Source organism: Aedes aegypti, chromosome 1 (genome assembly GCF_002204515.2).
Source record: "Aedes aegypti strain LVP_AGWG chromosome 1, AaegL5.0 Primary Assembly, whole genome shotgun sequence".
Taxonomy (NCBI): Eukaryota; Metazoa; Arthropoda; class Insecta; order Diptera; family Culicidae; genus Aedes; species Aedes aegypti.
This window is the reverse complement of record NC_035107.1, coordinates 48591724-48616743: the sequence shown is the minus strand read 5'-3', so window position 1 is coordinate 48616743 and position 25020 is coordinate 48591724. Positions and strand designations below refer to the sequence as shown.

At 41.9% G+C, this 25020-nt stretch overlaps 1 protein-coding gene across 1 annotated transcript in view; it reads right to left on the bottom strand.

Moving 5' to 3' along the window:
- Window positions 1–23912, bottom strand: part of LOC23687658 (D(2) dopamine receptor A) — a 279508-nt gene extending 255596 nt beyond the window's left edge. The window contains exon 1 of the mRNA XM_021838524.1: window positions 23399–23912. Within this exon, the coding sequence (XP_021694216.1) occupies window positions 23399–23912 (514 nt within the window). The remainder of the gene's footprint in view (window positions 1–23398) is intronic.
- Window positions 23913–25020: the final 1108 nt, after the last annotated feature.

Genomic DNA, 25020 nt, shown 5'->3' with positions numbered 1-25020 from the left:
CTCTTGCTTGTCTCTTGTCCGTCTCTTATCCGTCTCTTGCCTGTCCCTTGTCTGTTTCTTGTCTGTCTCCTGTCTGTCTCTTGTCTGTCTCTTATATATCTCTTGATTGTCCGTTGTCTGTCTCCTGTCTGTCTCTTGTTTGTATCTTGCCTGTCCCTTGTCTGTTTCTTGTCTGTCTCCTGTCTGTCTCTTGACAGTTTTTTTTCTCTTTCTTGTCTGTATTTTGTCTGTCTTTTGTTTGAATATCCGAGGGAAAAATGTTAGTTTTTCTTCCTCTCTCAGCTTTTTACTATTACGGAAAATGTACCAGTTATGGCCCTAGAGGTTCCCTATTTGGCCATACATGAAGTTTCGATAACTTTCACATTTTAAATCTTTTTGAATGTTTAAACATCAAGATATATCTTAAAGCTTACAACTACAATACACAATTTCTTTCAAAATGTGAAAACATTCAAGTCATCTCGTATGGCGAAATACGGATCCACTATGTCCATATCTGGTACACCTATCCTACTAACAACAATTGCATTATGTTACATTGAAACAATTTCGCGCAACCGCGCTCAAAATGCGTTACATTTCCGGTGGAAATCTGTTCCAAGGACCCAAACAGTTGCTAGTGAATCTATGCTCTCGGTGGGAAATTTATGCATGAGGAGTGCGAAGTGCTCGGCCATGCCAAAAATAGACGTGTAGAGAGTAGCTATGCATTTCAAACTTATTTTTTTCACCATACATAACACCCGTCGAGTAATGGTTGTTATATTCCACATTGCCTAGCTAAACATCCCAAAACGCTGATGTATGATGCTCGTTTTCCAAGGAAATCAAAGCAGTCGAGAGAACCGGAAAAGTTTGACAGCATTTGAAATATTTTCGTTACATCTGTCGGGAAATTTGCATTTGCATTCTACCATGTGTGGTAAAGTATCTCGAAACCTCTGTTCTGGTTCTCATATTACTGAACAAAAAACACCGGCCGCTTGGAAATAATAAAAAAAAAATATGTTCTGTTTTGTGAATCGCGAAATTTGATAAGGTATTTGGATACTTTTTTGAACTTAGCTCTTTTTATCGACTCTCATCAAAGGAACTGGAAAGTTTTGTCTAAAGTAGCTTAAAATTTCTTCTCTGGGATACCCGAAAGCTTGACTTCCCTGAGAAGCTGAAAGACTTCTTCCAGAGAAGCTGAAAGACTTCTTCCTGAGAAGCTGAGAGACTTCTTCCAGAAAAGAAAGTTCTTCCTAAAGCATTGAAAAACTTCTGAAAAACTGGAATACCCTTTCTAGAGAAGTTGAAAAGCATCAGCCATAAAAGCTGAAAAGCAGAAATGGTTCTTCCAAATAAACTGACAAAATTCTTCCAAGGAAGCCGATAAACGTCTCAAAGAAGCTTAAAAGCTTTTTCCACAGAAGCTGAAAAGCTTCTTTAAGAGAAGCTGATTAACTTCTTTCAGTGAAGGTGAAAAGCTTCTTACAGAGATCCTGATAAGTTTCTCCTTAACAAGCTACAAAGCTTCATCCAAAGAAGCTAATAAACTTCAACTGAAGATGGCAAGCTTTTTTCAGAGAAGCTGATAAGCGTTTCTCAAAAAAGTTGAAAAACTTCTTTCAAAGACACTGGAAAGCGTTTTCCAGAGAAGCTGGAAAGCTTGTCTCAGAAAAGTAGAAAAGCTTCAGGCATAAAATCTGAAAAACTTCTGTCATAAAAGCTGAAAAGATTCTGTCATACAAACTGAATGCCTTTGCAAAGAAGCTGGAAAGTTCTCCCAGAAAAGCTGAAAGGTTTGTTTTAGAGAAGCTAAAAAGTTTCTCCTCGAGAAGCTGAAATGCTGTTTCTCCCAGAGAAGATGAAGAGATTCTTCTATAGAAGCCGAAAATCTTATCCCAGAGAAACAGAAAAGCTGTTCCCAGACAAGCTGAAAGCTTCTTCCAGACAAGCTGAAAAGCTTCTCCGTGAGAAACTTTAAAGCTTCTCCCAGTGAAACTCATGAGCTTTATATATAGAAGCGGAGAAGTTTCTTCCAGAAAAACGGAAAAGCTGTTCCCAGAGAAGTTGAAAAGCTTTTACCAGCGAAGCTGAAAAGCATCATCCAAAGAAGCTGAAATGCTTCTCCTAAAGAAAAGCTTCTTTCAGACCAGCTGAAAAGCTTCTCCCAGAGAAGCTGAAAAGCTTCTCCCAAAAAGCTGAAAAGCTTCATCCAAAGAAATTGAAAGCTTCTAGATAAGCTTCTCCCAGAGAAGCTGAAAAACTTCTTCAAGAGAAGCTGAAAAGCTTCTCTCAGAGAAGTTTAAAAGCTTCTACCAGAGAAGCTCAAGAATTTCTCTCTGGAAAACTTCTCATAGTTTATATGAAAAGCTTTTCCTATCTTATCTGAAAAGCTTTCCTTAGAGAATATGAAGAGCATCTCCCAAAGAAGCTGATAAGCTTCTCCCAAATAAGCTGATAAGCTTCTCGCAGAGAAGCAAAAAGTCTTCTCACAGAGAAGCTGAAAAGTTTTTTTTTTAAAAGCTGAAAACCTTCTTCCAAAAAAGCTCAATTGCTTCTACGAAGAACGCTGAAAAGCCTCTCCAATAGAAGCTGAAAAACTTCACCAAAAGAAGCTGGAAAACTGCTCCCAGAGATGCTGAAAAGCTTCTATCAGAGATGCTAAAAACTTCTACCAGAGAAGCTCCACAGCTTCTCTCTGAAAAGCTGAAAAGATTCTTCTGGATATTTCTTTTGTTTAGAAAGACTTTATCCAGAAAGGGCCTTAGCCTCTGTCTTTCAGATAATCTGAAAAGCTTCTCCCATAGAAGCTGAAAAGATTCCCTCAGAGAAGCTGAAAACTACTCCCAGAGATGCTACGAAGCTTTTACCAGAGAAGCTAAAAAGCTTCTCCAAGAGAAGCTAAAAAGCTTCTCCAAGAGAAGCTGCAAAGCTTCTCCAAGAGAAGCTGCAAAGCTTCTCCCAAAGAAGCTGAAAAGCTTCTCCCAGAGAAGTTGAAAAGCTTCTCCCAGAGAAGCTTAAAAGCTTCTCCCAGAGAAGCTTAAAAGCTTCTCCCAGAGAAGCTTAAAAGCTTTTCCCAGAGAAGCTTAAAAGCTTCTCCCAGAGAAGCTTAAAAGCTTCTCCCAGAGAAGCTTAAAAGCTTCTCCCAGAGAAGCTAAAAAGCATCTCCCAGAGAAGCATAAAAGGTTCAACCCAGAGAAGCTGAAAAGCTTGTCCCAGAGGACCTGACAAGCTTCTCCCAGAAAAGCTGAAAAACTTCGTCCAGAGAATGTTGAAAAGCTTCTCTTAGAGACGCTGAAAACCTTTTCCTAGAGATGCTGAAAAGCTTCTTCCAGTGTAGCTGAAAAGCTTCTTTCAGAGAAGCTTTTAATCGTCTCTCAGATAAGCTGAAAAGCTTCTTCCAGACAAGCTGAAAATCTTCTTCCAGAAAAGCTGAAAAGCTTCTTCAAGAGGATCTTCTCCCAAAGATGCGGAGTAGCTTTTCCCAGAGAGCTAAAAATCTTTTTCCAGAGAAATAGAAAAGCTGCTTCCAGAGAAGCCTTGAATGCTTTTCCCAGAGAAGCTGAAAAATATATTCTTGACTAATCAAAAAGTGTTTCTCGGAAAAACTGAAAAGCTTCTCCAGAGAAACTCTTCATCTATTATGAGAGGAACATCAACATCAACATGAACATCAACGAATGGTATTTAGGTGTCTGAACATTTTGCAACAATGATTGTTCTATTAATGTTTGCCATCGATTGCCACGTCAGTTTACAGATAAAAAACATCGTTAGCGACCGAAGATGCCATTGACTGCTGCAGGAAAAAGCTGCTAGTGAAATGTGAAGATATGGCACGGCACACATCCGCAATGCTGCACCAAAGTTGAAAGTGCACAAGCAAACTGCACGTCAGAAAGGTACACATGTCAAGAACCGTTTTTTTTTTATTGAAATGGTGATTTCCGTTTGCGTTTACACGAAAGCCAGACGACACCAATGTTTGCGCCATGTTATTGGAAATTGGCATCTTCTAACTGAATTGTTTCTCTTTCTTTGTGTAAATCTTTTTCTTAACTGAGGCGAATGATACAAGCAGCAGCACAATGAGCAGCAGTATAAAACCGAAGTTGCATCTATTGAGAGACGTCAAAGTCGATAAAGCACATAATACACTGTAAAATATATAATGAGAAACGTTCAATGTTATTCAGCGACGAAACCAATAAAATGATTGCATTACTTGAGTACGTACCACCTTAGCTATGTCATGGATGTCAAGAGAAGAAAATTACTCAACTGAAAAATTAACGTGAGCCAATTATATTGGGTTCGGTCTGATGACTGACTGCTTCAGGAACATCATTTGCGGCTAGAAGGAAATGGGTGCTTCTTTGCCTTGCTCGAACGAAGACGTTTTCTTTCGGTCACTGAAGTGATTTATTATCACTGCGAATGACCTTAACGAATACCTTGAAATGAATACTGAAATTTGGTGTCACTGAAGAAGAATGAATTTCCTCTTCAAACAGAATGATAGCTGAATTTGCTTGGTCCCAGACTGGCATGAGAAATCTGTTTTGTAACTTCTGTGTTATTCCGTTACTATTCACTGAACTGGAGAAGATGTGACCTTCAATCAGATTCCTTGTAAAGGTTTATGCACTTGAAATTCTCAAGCTGATTGCTATAATGCCATCTTATCAATTCATCAGAAGGCATCTTAATCCTTAGATGATTGCATCCTGCTAACAGCAATCGAAAGACTGTTCTCAGATTGCAGTTCGATAAATGCCAGACATTCCTCGAAGTGCAATGTGTCTCTTTAGATCAATTTCCCACGAACCAAACCAGAAAATCAAAAGGAAACCCCTACACATCAAGATCAGCAGAGCATGGTGGACAGCATGGCATTTCGTATTACTACAGGGAAAAAGGGAGAAATACATGAGAGCCAATATCACCCCAGTGGCCATGCTCTGATATTACATGACTTATGCATGTGCGATCCCTTAGAGGGAATATGCACTGAAATGCTTTGATATTTTATTATTGCATCACTTTGGATCAATGCTAAAGGAAAACATTCCAAGTCAAAGGGACTGATTCTGGCTCCTAGGGAGAGGTTTAAACATACAGTCAGTGACATAAGTTAGTAATCAAATGCTTTTTTTCCATACAAAATGCCCAAGTTTGGGGTGCTGTATCTCAGCTTGGTGTGTTATGCGAATTTGTGTGACTTCTGAAATTGAACAACATTGTGGAACAACCCACAACTTATCGTTTTCGAATTAAATTAAAAAGTCTGTCGGTTACTTACTTTTGTCTTTGAACAACCCTCTGAAACTCTTTGTAAAATGACTGCAATGTAATAATTCCCTTACAGGCAAAATTTCAAGTTATTTGTAGTTTGTCATCCAAATTTCAGTCTATTCGGACTACCAGAAGCTGAGATACAACAGCCCAAACTTGGGCATTTTGTAGGGAAAAACAGCATTTGGTTACTAACTTATGTAATGATGTTTATTGAGTATCAACATCCATTTAATCATAATAGCTCAGATGTGTATGATGTCATCAGATGAATCAGTCAGACTCAATTCCGACTAATTGACCCAAAGGTTAAATGGATTCACCAGAACAATTAGTTCTGTGCAAGGAGACTCAGAACCAGCCAGATCATTTGTTCACTTCATGACTATACATCTTTCCAAATGACTGCAATAATTCTAAGGATCATTTATAATAGCATAATTCGCACCGTACTGATAAATGGCTTCGCTTCCTATCATGATTTCCTTCGTCAACAATGAATTTCCAATTGACCTAAAACAAACAACATCGCAACCTGTCTGCTCTACCATGCATTGTAAACCACAACCTATATGGAACAGAAGTCTGGAAAGCTTGACGAAGAGGAGAATTTTCCCGGTAGAGGCGGGAAAAAATGACGTCACATCATTAATCTTACTTTTCTCGGTGGAAGGGGGGATCGGTGAGAAACGGCATCGTTGAGTTTAAACGAATCGGTTATCAGTTTACATTTTTTTCATGACGTGAATTTCATGTCAAGCAAAATACTCAATTTAAAAAATGACTATAAATTTGAAAGAATATTCATTGGTTTTCATTTTAAATTTTCATTTCATTTGGTGTTATTTTACCCCACTCTCCCCCACCGTATGGTCGTAAAACTTCAGACAGTTGATCAGTTACTGCCAGCTAGCTGATCCAATTTATCCTTGTCGTCGGCCACGCGATAGTGTCATATCACAATGGCAGCAGTCAGTGGTCAACGGCTGGTTGTTAGACTTTTCCTTCGGGGTTAAAGAGAAAATTTACTACAGGGCTCAACAACGGTATCATGTTGAGCTTGACGTACCTACCCACGTAGACCGGGGACTAACTGGGACAACCGGGATCAATATTGTTTTCCCGATGTGAGGACAAATTGGAGATGTTCGCACTTGAGTTTGCTGAAGTGACGGTTAGATGCTGGGAGATATCGATCGATTTTCGTTTGCAGTGTGACAGTAACATGACACTGAATCGTGTAGGAAGTTGTTCATATTGAGTAACTTGTTGATGTATTTGTCTCATTTTCGCTATGAGTAGGCGTTTTCACCTTGTCATTGAGATCTTCAATTATATTTTTTCTACACTTTCATGGAAAAAACTATGCCTTTGGTGTTTAATGCATAGGCAGCAGCAAGCTCGGATGAATATTAGTTTTTTTTTGTGAAATAGGCCTTTTTTGTGAACACCCTTCAATGTAGGGAATATTTCATTTTGAGATTCATCGTTCAAATTTGACTCCAAAATTATTATATTTTATTTTTGAGCCCTTGAAAATGTTGAAGAAAAAAATTGAATTCAGACAACATTGCATTGATGAACTGCAAACTGGACTAAACATTTCAGCCATGTTCGTTCGGGGATTTTTTTATTTCCGTACGGGTTTGGCCCGAAAGGTCTCAGATTTTCATGAAACTTTTTCCACAGGCAGTGCTCATCAATATATGAATAAAAAAAGAAATTGAGAAAAATTCAGGGTTGCCTATTTTCCCGGGAAACTCAGTTGGATTTTTTTTGTTTTCCTCTGACACTACTTACTTTAAAAATCATAACTCAAGAATGAAGCATCATAGAAACAAAGTTTTTTTTTATAAAAATGAAAGTAAATTTTCTCAGGAATAAAAAAAATTAACTGGAAATAGTTTTCAAAAAAAATTCCACCGTTAAGAAAATTCCTAAAGAAAAGCCGGAAAAACTATGCTCCAACCCGTGGAAAATTTTCAAAAAAATAATTTTGAGAAGATAATTTCATAAGCTTTAATCGCTGAAATTTTTGAAATGTACTTTTTTTTCGTTTTTGAGTGATGGCCAATTTTGTGGAAAATGACCATATAGGGGAATGTGGGGCAAGATGGGCACCCCTAGTTTGTGTCGTTTCTACCGATTTTTTTTTCAATACATTATTTGGGGTTCTGATGAATATCATTAAATTGATATGATGGCCATAAATTTCAGCTAAAAAATCAACAGCACAACGTAAATATTGTCCAAAATACATAAAAGTCCAAAAATTTACCTTTTCATATAAGATTTGTTCATTTAAAAGTGATATTTTTGTTGTGTAAACAAATTAATTCATACGTTTTTGGCCGTATAGTTATAGAATAATCTTCTGTAGATAATCAGGAGCAAAATTTTTTATCAAATTTAAAAAATATTTCAATTGTTTTGATTATATTAATAAATTTACACCCTTGGGGCAAGATGAGCACCATGTTCAAAATTAAGTAAAAGTGTGAAATTATAGAACCACATTTAGCTGTGAGCTTGACTTACGGTATCTTCTTTGCACAAAACAATTTTTCTAAAAAATATACAAACAAACAACAAATTTAATCGTTTTTTAAGTAAAATCTTAGCAATTTATGAAAAGTTATTTATTTTCTGATAAAAGTTTTAAAAACTAAGCTAGTTGAAGATAAATATTATCAGATATTAAAGATAATATCTTGGGATATTGCAAGCATTGAAAAATAATAGTTTTCTTTAGTAAATTGCATCTTTTTATGGGGGTGCCCATCTTGCCCCGCAGTTTTTTTGATCGATGATAAAAAAACTATGTTTTATAGTGTTATTTGGAAAACTATTTATCACTTTTTAAAACTTTTAATGGTTGGAGGTCAAAGTAATAATGTAAAAGATAAGGATGGTTACCAATTTTACCAAAATAAAATCGTTTAAGTAGGCTTAAATCGCGCTTATCCTTAGGGTGCTCATCTTGCCCCGCCTGACCCTAAGCCTTTTCTTTGAAAACCCATATTTCAATCGAAGCATCGGATATCAAAGATTTTTTTATCAAAGCAATTGCAAATTTTCTCAAACATCTGAAAAAAGATATGGGATTGGTTTTAATGAAGTAAAAGTCGGAATGGATGAAATTTTTCATGAAAAATTACACCGCTAAGAAAACTGAAAAAAAAAAACTGTTTCTGCCTCAATTTTTCATTACACTGAAAAGGGATTCTTTCTTTTCTATGGAACAAATAAGATTATTATTATTTTTTTTTTCAATTTTATTTATTCAATTATTCAGTATATAACTTACATTTTCATCTTAATACTATCTATTTATTCAACCGGGAAGATTGTCTTTGTTTGCTAACACCAGAAGATTTCCGTTTCTTTGTATTATTAAGAACAAAGCATGCTGTATTTTCTTGGTTTTCATGTGCATCTGAGAATTCACTAGCAAAAATGCTTCGTTCGTCTTTTGGTATAAATGAACAAGGTTAGAAAATCTTTTCGAAGAAATTTTTCTGCCTCTGAATAGTCATTTTCAGTTGCATAGATAAATTCCCAATCTTTTTTAAATTGGTCTTTCACCTTTTGCGACACAGCCCAGTCGAAAAATTGTTTGGCGTTATTAATTTCTGCTGACTTTCTAATACTAGCATCTCTAGCCATTCACTTAATGTCATATTTCAAAAGGTGACCTTCATAGGTGAAGGTGAAGGTGACCCTTCATAGCGGCTAACGAGACCCTGTATTAAGTCCTTAATCTCTAGGGTACGGCACGCTCATCCTTGCTGTTTCGCAGATTTCAGGAATTCCACACTCTCGTTTTTTTCTTCTTCTTCTTCTTCTTCTCCTTCTTCTCATTCTTATTCTCCTCCTTCTTTTCTCTTACCTTCTTAAACCTTATTTAATTTCTTTCTCCTTTGGGGCTCCTCTACCGATGTTCTCGCTGTTGCTGCTCGATCCATGGCTCTTATGCGACCTTTGCCACCACTTCTGGACCACGCGATGAGCGCCTGAGATGACCATCAGCATGGTCTTCGGCCTGATGTAGCGATTGACCGGAACTTCATTTGCCTAATTTTGGGTTTGATCATGATTCTGTGGTATAACCACAGGCTTCTGTAGAAATGTTAATCCCGGTTTGGACCTATGAGCTTTAAATATTACCTGGGTCCCTTACACACCACGCTCACTCGTCCGCCTTTGTTTGGTGGGATTACTAGGGCAAATGACCGATTTCAGTCTTTGGATTGTTGAGGATCCACTCAAATTCCATGGCCCCCTTTTGCCCAAAGAAGGATCCCTTGCATTACTCTCATGTATTTTTTTTCAGTATTACTTTGTGTCATTTTAGAAGGAATTATTCCACCGATTACCACTGGAATAGCTTCAAAAATTCAACAAGGAATCATTCCACAAAACCTATTAGGAATTCTTCCAGAAAATAAAGGTAAATTGAAGTAAATGCTCAATAGATTCTCCAATTCAATTGTTGTTTTAGGATTTTAGACTACAAAATGCTACAGCAGTTATTCCTGTAGTTTATCAGTTTTTCAGGATACTTTTCAGGAATTCCCTCCAATTATTTTAAGAAAATTTACTAACCAGTCTTTTGAAGACGTTCTTAGAGGAATCCTGGATAAATTGTTTGAGAACTTCTTTGGGAAATTATTGCAAAACTGGTTGAAAAATGTCTAAAGGAAGCTGGGGAAACATGTCTCAAGGCATTTTTAGATAAATTCCTACATGCTATATTAAAAAAACTCTGGACAAAAATAAGACGAAATTTAAAAAAAAAAAAGGAACGAATCTTTAGAGCTCCGAGATCACTTCCTTGAGAAATTAATGTTTGAAGAAATCTCTGTAGTAATTTCGGAGGGTATCATTGTAAAAATGAAAAAAAAAAATTCTCCAACGTATCCTGGATGAAAATCTAGAAGCGATTATTGTGTGATTTGTGAAGGAATCGCTCAATGAATTCCTGAGGAAATTTTTGAAATATTAACTGCAGTAAACTTTAAGCAAACACTTGAATTTAATTCTCAGGAAAACAATTTAGTAATCTTTGGCGTAACGTGACGAAAAATCCTTAAAGATTTTTTTTACCCTCTGAGATGACTGGTTGGATTTTTCGAGGAATCTTTATTGAAACGTGGTTCTTTTTGGTCCCGTTTTTCAGTCAGAGATCTTTTAATGTTAATCTTCATATTTTAAGGTATTTAGACGCTACTATTTTGCGAGATTTTTGCCTATGCGGTATTGATTGAATATTTTAAACTGTTTTACCTATTTTTAACTTCGAGGAAATCGAATATCCTTTGACCGCGAGCTGTTCTTCATAGAAATATTGTATTGTACATAACACTGCGGAACACGTTTTTGTCTCCAGCACTAAAATACCGCTATTCACTCAACTTAAGGTTGCTGAATCCATTGCCGTTTTCAAAAATATCATAGCATGTCTAGTTTTTGAGATATTGGTTGTTGAAAATGCCAAAAATGACTATTTTAGCCAACTTGCATGCAAGTTTGTCAGCTTGTAAGGCAATTTATTTGCTTAAATTGCCACAGAATTCAAATTTTATGCGTATAGCAATACTTATCAACAAAGTTCATAATTATTTTTTGTTGATTTAAAAAAGTTTTGTATTTTTTTATATAACCGTAACGAAGAATTTAGTATGGAGACAGCAAGCATGTTGAAAAAATCGGTTTAATCTAAATTTAACTGCACAATTTATATCAAATTTTGTCTAAAATGAAAGTTCAAGTGCAAAAAGATATGATTGGTGAATAAGACCACAAAAAAGTTTGCTTAATTATACTTAAAACAGTTGCGTAATGAAAAAGTGGTGCTTAATAGTCGGAACCTTACCCAACCTGCGTGAGCGGATTGATCGAATCCTTGAGGTGATACCCGGACCCACCCTTTTCGTTGGCGACATGAACGCTCATCACCCTATTTGGGGTGGGCACCGCTCTGATGCCAGAGGAATCGCCCTACACAATATTTTCGAGGAACATGACCTTATTGTCCTTAACAACGGTGCAAATACCTTCTTTAACGGGCATACCTCCTCAGCCATCGACGTAGCTGCAGTAAGTCGCTCCTTCGCTAACCGTTTTCAGTGGAGTGTGGACTCCGATATGTACGGTAGCGATCACCATCCTATTCGAATAGGCTCATGTGCCTCCCCGCCGGCTTTGGCCCGTCGGCCTAGATGGATGTACGAGAAGGCAGACTGGAACGAATACACTCAAAGCTTTCGCTATCTTTCCCGAAATCATGCACCCACCAACTTAACCGATTTGGCCAAAGTGATCCACAATGCCGCGGAATCATCTATACCTCGTACTAGCAATCGACCGGGCAGGAAGGCTCTACACTGGTGGACGGATGACACCAGAAAAGCAGTCAAATCTAGGAGGAAAGCACTACGCACGGTCAAGCGTATTCCCATTGGCCACCCTAACAAGGAGAATGCAATTAACCTATATCGGCGGCGACACATGGAATGCAAAAGGATAATCGCGGACGCCAAGCGTGCCAGCTGGGAAAATTTCTTGGACAGCATCAATCCATCACAAACTTCCTTTGACCTCTGGAGCAAGATAAATGCTCTCAGTGGAAAGCGTAAAGCAACACCACTTACACTTCAAATTCAAGGCTCTGATGTTTCGGAACCTCCAGCAGTAGCAATGGCTCTAGGCGAATATTTCGCAAAGCTAGCAGCCATCGATAGCTACAGCGATTTCTTTAAACGCCGTATTCAACCAACTCTTAGTTCTGTGGCTGATTTTTCCGTTCCTGATGATCATGATAACGCGCCAATCAACAATCCATTCACTCTCAGTGAACTAATATTCGCAGTCAAATGTAGTACCGGTAAATCTGCTGACCCAGATGGTATCGGTTATCCTCTCATAAAAAATCTTCCTCCTTCCGGCAAACTACAACTCCTGGATCTCATCAACAAAACATGGCTCACGGACAGTTTTCCGTCAGAATGGAGCGAAAGCCTTATCATCCCCATACCAAAGACTAACAGTGACTCTCGTGGCCCATCCAAATTCCGGCCAGTTGCACTCACGTGCTGTATGCAAAGGTGATGGAGCGGATGGTGAACCGTCGACTGAAACAGTTCCTGGAATCTCATGACCTCTTGGACCATAGACAACATGCCTTTAGAGCAGGGCACGGGACTTCAACCTATTTTTCCCAACTCGGTGATGTCCTACATACGGCTTACTCCAGTGGCTTGCATACCGAGATCGTTTCCCTAGATCTATCGAAGGCGTTCAACCGGACATGGGGTCCATTAGTTCTCCGTCAACTAGTTGAATGGAATCTATCAGGGCACATCATGCGTTTCGTGCAGAATTTTTTACAACAGCGTTCCTTCCGAGTCCTTGTTGGTGACTTCCTATCCGACTCATATCGGGAAGAGACCGGCGTTCCACAGGGATCCGTGATAGCAGTCACCTTATTTCTGGTGGCAATGAACGGAGTGTTTAGCTACCTTCCCAGTGGCATATATGTATTTGTATACGCTGACGATATCCTTCTTGTCGTTAGCGGTAAAACACCAGTTCGTGTCAGAATTAAAACCCAAGCAGCTGTCAACGCGGTATATAAGTGGGCCTCTGCAGTCGGCTTCGAGCTGTCCGCATCGAAAAGCGTTAGATGTCATGTGTGTCCATCTAATCATCGTAACCCCGTCCCAATTATGGTCAATGGGGCAGTTATTCCTAACAAAAAAACCGTCAAGGTGCTTGGGGTCACTGTGGACCATGGGCTCACCTTCCGGCATCACTTTGACTCGGTGAAGCAGAGTTGTCAAACCCGCCTGAATATAATCCGGACGATCTCACGCCCCCACCGAACGAACAATCGGGCAGTGCGCTTCCGGGTTGCGCAAGCCATAATCGATAGCAGGCTAACATACGGGTTAGAACTCACTTGTATAGCGTTAGACCGACTCGTTAGTACTCTCGCTCCCGTATACCACGGGTATATACGCATAATATCAGGGTTGCTTCCTTCAACTCCGGCGGACTCAAGCTGCGTCGAAGCAGGTCTTCTCCCCTTCCGTTTTTTCATTTACACGGCTGTCTGCAGAAAAGCTGCCGCTATTACCGAAAAAACATCCGGAGACGACAGGATTTTTATCCTATCTGAAGCGTGCAGAATCCTCCAGTCGGCCGCCAACGTGGACCTCCCCCCAGTGGCCAAGGTTCACTGGTACGGAGATATTTGTTGGCACTCATCGAAACCAAACATAGACAACGCAATTGCAAATCAGTTTCGCGCAGGTGACAATTCATCGTTTCTTAGAGCTACCGTCCTCGATTGGCTACATAACAAGTATCCCAGTCACGAAAAACGCTTCACCGATGGGTCACTCTCGAACCTTGGCGTCGGTTTGGGAGTTTCGGCCTCCGACATTTCACTAAGCCTTAGTCTTCCTCCTACATGCTCCGTTTTTTCCGCGGAAGCCGCTGCTATTTTCATAGCAGCCACCATACCATCCGACCGACCAGTATTAATCCTTACAGATTCAGCAAGCGTGGTTTCTGCCTTGCAATCTGAAAGGCCCACACATCCATGGATTCAGGGGACGCTAGAGAATGCTCTGCCGAACACAACCTACGCATGGATTCCCGGACATTGTGGGATACCCGGAAATGTAGCTGCCGATAACCTCGCCGGGACTGGCCATTCTTCTCCTCGTTTCGAAGAAACGGTTCCTTTCGATGACGTCAAAAGATGGATTTCGAAAACTTTCAAGAACGTATGGGGTACTGAATGGGCTCAGTCTTACTCTCCGCACCTGCGAAAAATCAAACTCTCAACCGAAAACTGGGTTGATTGTCCTCTTCTCCACGATCAACGAGTCATCTCCCGCTTAAGAACCGGGCATACGCGGGTTTCTCATAACATGGATGGACGTGGTCCTTTCAGACGGATGTGCTCAATCTGCGGCGTTCAGAACTCCGTCGAGCACTTTATATGTACATGTCCGCAATACGAATCAGCCCGGAGATCCTTCGGAATTTCGGGAAATATCCGCAGCTCCCTAGGAAACGACGCAGCCACCGTGTCAACTTTAATAGAGTTCCTAAAAGCTATCAATCTGTACGGACAAATATGACCCAACTCTACAAGCCAGCTTAGTCCGTCTAAGCAGATGCCTACCGCCAAAGTCGGCGGCAGCAGGGACGACAGTCCAGGGGCTTAACGGACCCCCCCCAGGACCTCTGCGAGTTGGGGAGTTGCCCAGGATGTGGTGAAGTTCGCAGTGGGCTCTGATGAACCTTCATAAAAACCACAAAAATCCGAATGCAACTCTGTCACAGCGACCGGTGCCGCTTAAAGTACCCTAGCCCAAACTAACAGGAGTGCCAACCGGCACATCAGGATTGATACCAGTGAGATCCTGATTATGGCATACTGGTCGCGATACAAACGGACAAGGCATGGAATCACGAGAAGGAGTGCTTCGAGCACATTGGGACCAACGCCAGTACGGCCCCAATTATGTATACTGGCAGCGCACGACAAAGGACAAGTAACGGTATATGTACTGGATAATATGCTTTGAGGCTGACAGCGGCGACATTCTACTCCCTTAGTAGGGTCGGGTGACACTGGCCCGAAACGGCGAGTGGGTTAATGGCGCAGGCTGCCCCCGTCCCGTAAAACCGTGGCAGGCCTTAGAGTACGTTCCAAATCCGTCGCCTGGTTGTTCCAACTGGGCGGGAGTAGGCTCAGATGCCATTACCTGACCTGCGCCGATCCGGCTCTGAACATAGTACCCCATAAAGGACTATGTCAACCCTAGCATGGCCTCCCTGCTTGCATAGATAACCATGGGATTATAAAGGCGACTATTCCAGCGGAGATGGATAGCGGCTCTTAGGGGGACCCATAAGAGATGATCAACCAAAACAAACAACTAGCGGAATGTGAAGGAGAGGCTTCTGGACCTATCAGTAACCGGCTAAGGTTCCCGCCAAGGAAGGAGGCGACCAACTTTATTGAAAACAGTGTGGGCAAAAGCCTAGATACTGTGACGACGGCAGGCACTGGCCGCTCCAGTGCAACATGTGTGGTGACCGATGGCCCGGGACTAATCGAGGCCATGGATCGCAATAGGGGGTACCTCCCTAAAATGCAGGTAGCTGCTGAGCAACTTGATGTCATCATCGAATATGTTAAAAGCAAAACAAATATCAGCAAAGACTTGAAAACAAGTCTACTGAAATTGCGACAATCAGTCCTAGCTGCAAAGCAGGACTACGAGAAAGCCAAGGAACAACTGGGCAAGGTAGAAGGCCAAAAAGACACTAGGTCGTGTCAGACCGAAGTGTTTTCCTTCACAGGCAACGCGAATATATCTGATGATATTATTCGATACGCGATGCGGAAGAGGGAAGCTTCCGGGGATGAATACGTGGCGAAAAGACGTATGGTTGCTAAGGGAAAAGTGACCTACGCGGCCGTCCTCCAAAGCGGAAAAGCTGGCACGAGCCAAGCCCCGCGATCAAGAGGACATGGCAACAAAGGAGAGGCCAACACCAATCCTAAGGCCAAGAAAGCCAAGAAAAAGGAGCCACGGGTTAACCGGAACCAGGCAGTGCATCCACAGGAACCACGGGCGCAAGGCAACAGCAACCCGTGGATACGAGTTGGAAATAAGAAAAAACAGAGGAAACCGAAAACGGAGCCCAAGGAGAGCGCTAAACCGAAAACAGCGAAACGTAGGAATTTAGGCGAAGCCCTCGTTATCAAAACAGAGGAAGCAAAATACGCCGAGGTTCTGAAGGCGATGCGAAGCACAGAGAAGCTATCGCCATTGGGCGCAGACGTGCGAAGCATAAGGCGAACTAGGATTGGTGAAATGATCCTAGTCTTAAAGAAGGACGCCAAGGAAAAGGGTGCAGTCTATAAGCAACTGGCACAAGAAGTACTTGGTGACGAGGTTGATGTAAGATCCCTTACTGCTGAAGCGACTCTTCAGTGTAAAAATCTGGATGAGGTCACCGATGCAGCGGAGGTCTCGGCTGCCCTCAAAGAGCAGTGTGACATCGACGTAGCCAGTAAGGCCATCCACCTTAGAAAGGGCCCGCAGGGCACCCAGGTGGCGGCGATCAGGCTGCCGGTCGCAGAGGCCAACAAAGCGAAGAACTTGGGCATACTCAAGGTAGGCTGGTCGGTTTGCCGGCTGAGCATACAACAGCCTCCTGAAGTTTGCTTCAAGTGTTTCGGGAAGGGCCATAAGTCGTGGAATTGCAATGGACCCGACAGAAGTAAGATGTGCAGAAAATGCGGCGCTGAAGGCCATAGGGCAAGCGATTGTAAGCAAATCGCTAAGTGCCTAATATGTGTCGACAGAGCAGACAACGGACACTTAACGGGCGGACCCAAATGTCCGGGCACAAGCGGAGTATCAAAGCAGCCAAAACGGAAGTAACACAGTTAAATTTAAACCACTGTGATGCAGCCCAGCAGCTGCTTTGGCAGTCAGTCTCGGAAACCAAGACTGACGTGGTGTTATTATCGGACCCATACCGCATACCAGCCAACAACGGGAACTGGGTGGCGGATAGGTCTCAACAGCTAGCAGCTATAGGGACGACAGGACGATACCCAATCCAAGAAGTAGTCTCTAGCTCAAATGACGGTTTTGCGATAGCAAAAATCAACGGCGTGTTCTATTGCAGTTGTTACGCGCCCCCAAGGTGGTCGATTGAGGAATTTTCCCACATGGTTGACAGGATGATTGCCGAACTAGCTAATCGGCAGCCAGTAGTGATAGCTGGCGACTTTAATGCATGGGCAGTGGAGTGGGGTAGCCGCTGCACCAATCAAAGAGGCCAGCTATTGTTGGAATCCCTGGCCGCATTAAATGTAGAGCTGGCAAATGTGGGTACAGTGAGTACCTTCCGCAGAAATGGTGCAGAATCGATCATCGACGTGACGTTTTGTAGTCCTAACCTTTTAGGTACCATGAACTGGCGCGTTGATGACGGTTATACTCATAGCGATCATCAATCGATTCGCTATAGTATAATACCAGGCGGGCAGAAGGCAGCGCGATGTAACTCGACCCAAGCCCGAGGATGGAAAACAGCGCGCTTCGACGGCGAAGTATTCATTGAAGCCCTGAGGCGCGAACGGAACACTCTGGACCTAAACGGTGAAGAGCTAGTTGCTGTGATATCACGAGCGTGTGATGCTTGCATGCCGAGAAAAGCCCCTCCTAGAGAGAACAGGCCGCCAGTGTATTGGTGGTGCGAATCAATTGCAAATCTTCGAGCAATCTGCCTTCGGGCTAGACGAAGAATGCAACGCGCACGCACAGAAGCACAAAGAGAGGAACGCGGTGCAGCATTCAGAGAGGCAAAGTTGGCTCTCAAAAAGGAAATCAAGAGTCGAAAACGGGCATGCTTTGAAAGTCTATGTGAGAGTGCCAATTCTAGTCCATGGGGTGACGCCTACAGAGTGGTAATGGCTAAGACCAAAGGAGCCATAGCGCCCCAAGAGAAATCGCCCGAGTTGCTGCGATCGATAATCGATGTACTCTTCCCGCACCATCCCATAAGCCCATGGCCCCCAGCGCCGTATGTGGCAGATGAAGGAGAAGAAGTGGCGAGAGTGACGAACGAAGAGCTGGCAGAAGTCGTGAAATCATTCGCGTCAAACAAGGCACCGGGACCCGATGGTATCCCGAATGTTGCCTTAAAAGCGGCAGTGAACACGGATCCGGACATGTTCAGAACCACGATGCAACGCTGCATTGATCAAGGAATCTTCCCGGATGTATGGAAACGACAGAAATTGGTGCTACTACCAAAGGCGGGGAAACCACCAGGTGACCCGTCGGCGTATAGACCTATCTGTCTACTAGATACGGCGGGCAAGTTATTGGAGAGGTTGATTCTCAACAGACTAGTACCATATACGGAGAGTGCGGACGGCCTGTCCAACAACCAGTTTGGATTCAGAAAAGGTAAATCTACTCTGGACGCCATCCAGTCGGTCGTTCAAACAGCTGAGGTGGCAATCGAGCATAAAAGGAGCGGCATCCGTTACTGCGCGGTTGTCACTCTGGATGTGAAGAATGCGTTCAACAGCGCAAGCTGGGAAGCAATAGCACACGCGCTTCACCGCCTCAAGGTACCGGTGCAGTTGTGTAAGCTTCTAGAAAGCTATTTTGATGGTAGGATTCTACTGTATGACACAGAGGAGGGGCAGAAAAGCGTTCGAATTACCGCGGGAGTACCTCAAGGTTCAATCCTGGGCCCGCTGTTATGGAATGCGATGTACGATGACGTACTGAGGCTGCCCCTTCCGACGGGTGTTAAGATTGTTGGCTTCGCCGACGATATCACCCTAGTGGTCTATGGTGAATCGATGGAGGAAGTAGAGTTGACAGCAGTGCACTCTATTTCCCTGGTTGATGAGTGGATGAAGTCTAGGAAACTAGAACTGGCCCGTCACAAGACTGAGGTGGTGGTGGTCAACAACCGCAAGTCCAAGCAACGGGCGCTTATCTCGGTAGGTGATTGCACCATAGAGTCCAAGCGATCCCTTAGGCATCTTGGGGTAATGATCGATGACAAGCTGAGCTTCGCTAGCCACGTTGAATATGCCTGTAAAAGGGCATCTACGGCTATAGCGGCGCTTTCGAGGATGATGTCTAACAGCTCTGCTGTAATTGCCAGCAAACGCAAGCTGCTGGCAAGCGTGGCGCTATCCATACTAAGGTATGGAGGACCAATCTGGTCAAAAGCGCTTAGAACGAACAGAAACCTAAAGCGGTTGGAAAGCACGTACAGGATAATGTGCTTAAGAGTAGCAAGTGCATACCGGACGGTATCTAAAGAGGCCGTGTGCATCATAGCCGGGATGACGCCCATCGGGCTCATCATCAAGGAAGATGTTCAATGCTTCAACCAAAGGGGTACCAGAGGAGTCCGCGACACGTGTAAAGAGGAAACGCTCAGAAGCTGGCAGCAGGAATGGGATAACTCCACTAAGGGTAGATGGACCCATCGACTAATACCAAATGTGTCAGATTGGTATGGTAGAAGCCATGGGGAAGTGAACTTCCACCTGACGCAGTTTCTGTCAGGACATGGTTGCTATAGACAGTACCTGCATAGGTTCGGGCACTCAGAATCTCCTGCGTGCCCCAATTGTGCTGGTGTAGAGGAAACAGCGGAGCATGTCGTGTTCGATTGCCCCCGTTTCACTGTTGTGAGAGGTCGCATGCTCACTACATGCGGAGGGGACACGTCCCCCGACAATATTATAGAGAGAATGTGTGCGGATGCCGAGTGCTGGAATGCAGTAACTACGGCTGTCACTCACATTATGTTAGAATTGCAGCGTCTATGGCGCGCCGACCAAGAGTTGGCTGCAGAGGATTAGCCCTGCAGAGGCTGGTCCCTTGTAACATTGTTTAAGTCGGCTAGGAGAAGCAGTTTGCATAGGCTACTTCTGCTACACGTGTTGTGCTATATGCACTGGTCCCTTCCCGAAGAAATACCGTAAGGTGGTTCCGGGGAGATGAGGGTCTGAGTCCAAGGGTCATGTCGATGCACTGTTCACCACTTGAGCAATTCTAAATGAATTGCTCATGCACAGTGCATAGGCTGGTTTTAGCGGGTCGTCGTTGGTGCGTCATCCCCGCATTCCCTGAGTTATCTTCTCAGGGGATCTGTTTGCAGATTTCCCCCTTGTAAAAAACAAAAAAAAAAAAAGTCGGCGGCTATACGCAATTAGGTTATCAAATTTTTCAAAAACAAGGAAGTTTCGCATTATGCGGTGCGCATTCACAATTAGGATATTTCAATTCAAGACTGTCGGTGGGTGTTACATGTAAAACAACGACAGGTCGACTGTCCAGTGAGTCAGCTAAAATAGCGTTACTCTGTGTTTGTCGAGACCCCTTGGTTGGGCTCGAAAGAGGCACCCCTTAAGGGTCCTTCTTTTTTGAGGCACCATTTCGGTGACCTCTTCTGACGAGTGTTGAACTAGCTTTATGTTAAAAAACACTAAAATAAAGAAAAAAAAAAAATCCGATTTTCGAAATTTTGATTTTTTGTCAAAATAAATACGTTTTGATGATACAGTAAGCAACTTGAAATGATTCTAAGCCATAATGATTGTATGAATAATTTCTCAAGAAGAAGCCATTTTCAAATTATATCGAGTTTAATGCAAAATATATTATTTAAATATTTAAATAGGCCATTTTCACTAGTTATTCGTGATTCTCCATCAAGAAAAATAAGTAAATGGAAAGAAATATGGTCTTTACTCTCGAAAACGTATTATTATTGATGGAGAAACGCGAATAACTTATGAAAATGGCCTATTCTAATATTTTTTGCATTAAACTCGATATAATTCGAAAATGGCTACTTCTCGTGAAATTATTCATATAACCATTACGGCTTAGAATCATTTCAAGATGCTTACTGTATCATCAAAACGTATTTATTTTGACAAAAAATCAAAATTTCGAAAATCGGAAAAAGTTGTTTCTGAAAAACTGTTTTATTAAAAATTTCTCCATCATGAAACTTTGACCTAATCCTCTTCTTACTATCAAGATTATATGGTGAAAATTTGAAAAAAAAATTAAAAATGGGGTTTTTGTGAAATTTAAAATTCAAATTTTAGTTTTGAGTTTTTTTATGAAAATAAATAAAAAAAATTTTCAGTGTAAATTTTTTTCTTATAGTCCAAACGATTCACTACAACTTCTTCATAGAACATTTTTCTCTAAAATCAACAGTTTTGGAGTTAGAATTTTTCAAATAAGTTGCATGCAAATATTTATAGGCCATTTTCAAAAGTTACGCTTGAGTCAAAATGATCAATTTTTCTATGGAAAACACTTATTCTACCATACCAAAAACATGTGCAAAATTTAATCCGAATCGAAGATGGTCGAGTTCTGTGACTGACCGATTTGACATGGAATCCGTCCGTTGTCGCAGAATATTACAAAATTTCGTTGTCGGCAATTTAATGTCAGGTTCCCCATCAAATGAGGATGGCCTGTAAATCAATCGTTAGACCATCGGTGCTGAACGATATTCGATCATTAGAATAACTCTCTGCATTTCTCTTAAGTGCGTACTCAACTTAGCTTAGCTTAGCTTAGCTTAGACTGACTACACATATCAATGGTTGCTATTCCGTGATTGACCGAAGTCAGTGAAAATGCACAAAGAATCAACTAGAAGTTCGGCTGGGATTGGCCATAATCTTCTTCAGTGTGCATAATTCAGTGCCTCTATTTATACAGGGTCAATAACGGCGCCGGCCACGTCCTTGCAGTCAGGTGGGATTGGGGGAAGGAATGTTAGTGTGTAACCTTTGCTTTTTGGAGACCGTGTTTGCCTCTGCATCTCCACAAAGGTTACTGGGAGGGATGTTTGTTAATGGGGAGGATCGTTGGGTCATAGGATTCACTTTGATAAGCGATTAGACCATGATAAACAATGATTTGTGAGATATATACATGCTTATACGTAAATATAATATATTCATTTGATATGAACAATATCTATGTAGAGGAAAATTATGCCGACACTTGAGGTGACGAACCATTCAAAGTTTGTTGAACAAATACCTAAATGTAACATTCCTACAGCTGTCAGGACGAAAGCATGTGTTATTATATTTTACTCATTTGAAAAGAAACAAAAAACTCGATTGGTTGGGACATCATAGAACACTCTTATTCTTATGCCGACACTTACAGTGGCGAACCATCCAAAGTTTGTTGAATAAAGTGAACCTTTCGCAAGTCTACACTTGTAGTGTCGAACCATTCAAAGTTTTTTTAATTACAAAAATAAAGGTATATAAGAGGTGTTCTGAAAAAAGAAATGTTAAACATAAATAAATCATGAATCAGAGTTTGTGTCGACACTCACAGTGACGAACCATCCATAGTTTGTTGAAAAATCATATTTACATCCCACCATTGTAACGATTGAATGTGCAGTCATACATATTTTATAGATTAGAAATAGTAGCATGAAACGAGCTCACCAATTGATCCGTTATCCTTGACTGAGCAGCCACAATCCACTTTCGGCTTCACTCGTTTGCTCGGCTATAAAAAAGCACTCAGGAAAAAAAAAATAAGCGCGCGACCCAAAATGAATAAAAAAAAAAAACTGTTCGGGCTTTCTTGACGCACTGCCCAGGAGCAAGCGTCAAGGTCGAAGGATCAAACAGAACTCTTCTCTTAAGTGCGTACTCAACTAATCACAAATTCCAGTTGTTGCTAGGACGTGGCCAGAGCAACTCTTGATTGTTGAAGGATGAGTCTATCTTGTCCAACAGCCCATGCTAAGTTTGAAAACCCCAATTAATTAGTATATAGAAAGAGTGAAACCTTATTGAATAGTATATGACTTGACACCCACCATGTATCGTAGGTGCTCAACATTAACATTATGTCGAAAACTCAACCCTGAGTCTATTGTAAACATTTAAACTGTTTCAGAATAGGTATTTAGATTTTATTCTAAATATTTTAAAAATGAAAAAAAAAAAAATATTTAGGCGTTGATAAAAAAAATTCCGGTTTTTTGTTGACGAAATCGAAATCGAAATTGACGACGAATTGCTCTATAGATTTTCGACCAAATGTCCATTCGATCAAATCTCCTTTCGACAAAATGTACTTTCTATCCAATGTCGATCGACTAAATGTCATTTGACCAAATGCCATAAAGTAAACGCACATTTGCAGGAATCTCTGTTCAAATTGACACGTTTACGATTCGTACTTGCGAGATCCATGATTAATGTGACAAACTTAACTGAAATTTCTAATATTAGAGCACGCGTGGGCCCAAAACCTAAAAGAAAAAAAATCATCCCATGTCAGTGGAACCATCAAACTGTTGTCTGCAAAATTATTTCAGCATTAATTATCAACTTAAACTTTCTCTTGTTTCAACTCAGTTGAATCCGAACCCGTCTCAATCAATCAGTGAAAAGTTTGTGTCTTATCACTCCATCCGAAAATGGAACACGACACGCCACCCCCCCCCCCCCCCCCCCGCTTCAAATCACCTTGCAGATACGGCAACAGCTTGCACATGACCTCCCCGAAGACAAAGTCCCGCAGCAGCGTCCCGACGAGGGTGAACGGCATGCAGAACACTCCGAGGAACAGGTCCGACACAGCCAAATTGAGCAGGAACAGATTGGTGATGGTTCGCATCCGCTTGTTCTGCACCAGGGTGAGAATCACCAACGAATTGCCTATCACAGCCAACAGAAAGATAACACTGTACAGGGGAATCTGGACGCGACCGGCCTCCAACAGGTAGGCCAACGTGGATGACATCGAGGACGACGAGGACGAGGGAACTGTAGAGGGAGCAACACTTCCGAGCACTCGTGACAGGTTACCGGAACCGGTTTCGTTATCAGCTAGGGTACTACCATTCCATTCCTGGAGCTCTTCTATCGCTCCGAGCAATAACTGAACATCACTGATGGACTCATTTCCGATTCCGTTGTCAGCTACTGCCGGAATCAAGTCCGACAGTGCCAATTTGTAAGGACTACGGCTGCTACTCATTGCTGTCACGCAACACGTCTACACTAATTAGAACTTGTGCACACTTATCTACATCACAAAATTCGGGACACTCAGCTCCTTATAATTCCATCAGCTATCCATTTCCAGCAATCCTACGGGTCATACTAGCACGCACAATCACTCATCTGATAAACGGGCAATCGCCTTTCCACAAAAATCGTAACGACCACCGAAAATAGAATTTCACAATTATTAGCTAGATTTATGAGTAATAACACCTTATCTTCAACACGCACATCCAAGAAGCCTGGGTGGGGAACTTGCCGGATCGATTACTACGACTATAAATTAACAGCATCCCCTCGATATGAAAACCATTAGTACTTCCGAAAATCAAGTAGGCCACGATTCGACGCCTACTGGAAACCGCATGACTTGTTCACACCGCCAGGAACACGTCTTCACCGGTCTACAGTCGCCGATAGACTGAACGGATGTCCTTGTCGGAGCGCGCCAACAATTTTGAATTTCCTGCCAAACCGCGCGCAATCGTTATGGTACCGAACCTGGCCACGGCATGGCGCTAGATGTCGACCCGAGTGCTGCACGAACTCTTATCAGTTGGCCCGAACGGGGGCGATCCTTGTTGGTTGCGTGCTTCGGTCTCGGTTGTTTACCAATAATACCTACTTCACCTAGGGGATTAGGCGGCGGCGACGGCATGCGGCAGTGACATTGACCCTAACCTAGAAAGGAACCGCGCGGCAGAGAGCGGAAAAATTGTTTAGGGCAAGGTGGTTCAGAATGCCCACTCATAGGGTGAAATGGGTTGATTTTCATTTGAATCAAATTTGAAGTATTTACAGTATGGAATAGTTAAAATCATATCATTGCACAGTGGTCCAGGAATCAGTTTTACGCGGAAAGATGCATTTTGCGCTTTAGAATGAAACATTAGACAAAAACGGTCTTCTACAAAGTTGTTTGTATTTTTTTTTTATTTTTTTGTTAGTATCATTCCAAACATTACATTCATTATTTCTTATATCTAGGTGTTCTGTGTTATTAGACAACACTATCATCCTAATTTGGTAACACATATCTAAGATTTTATTAACATTTTGTTAACAACATATTACATTTCATT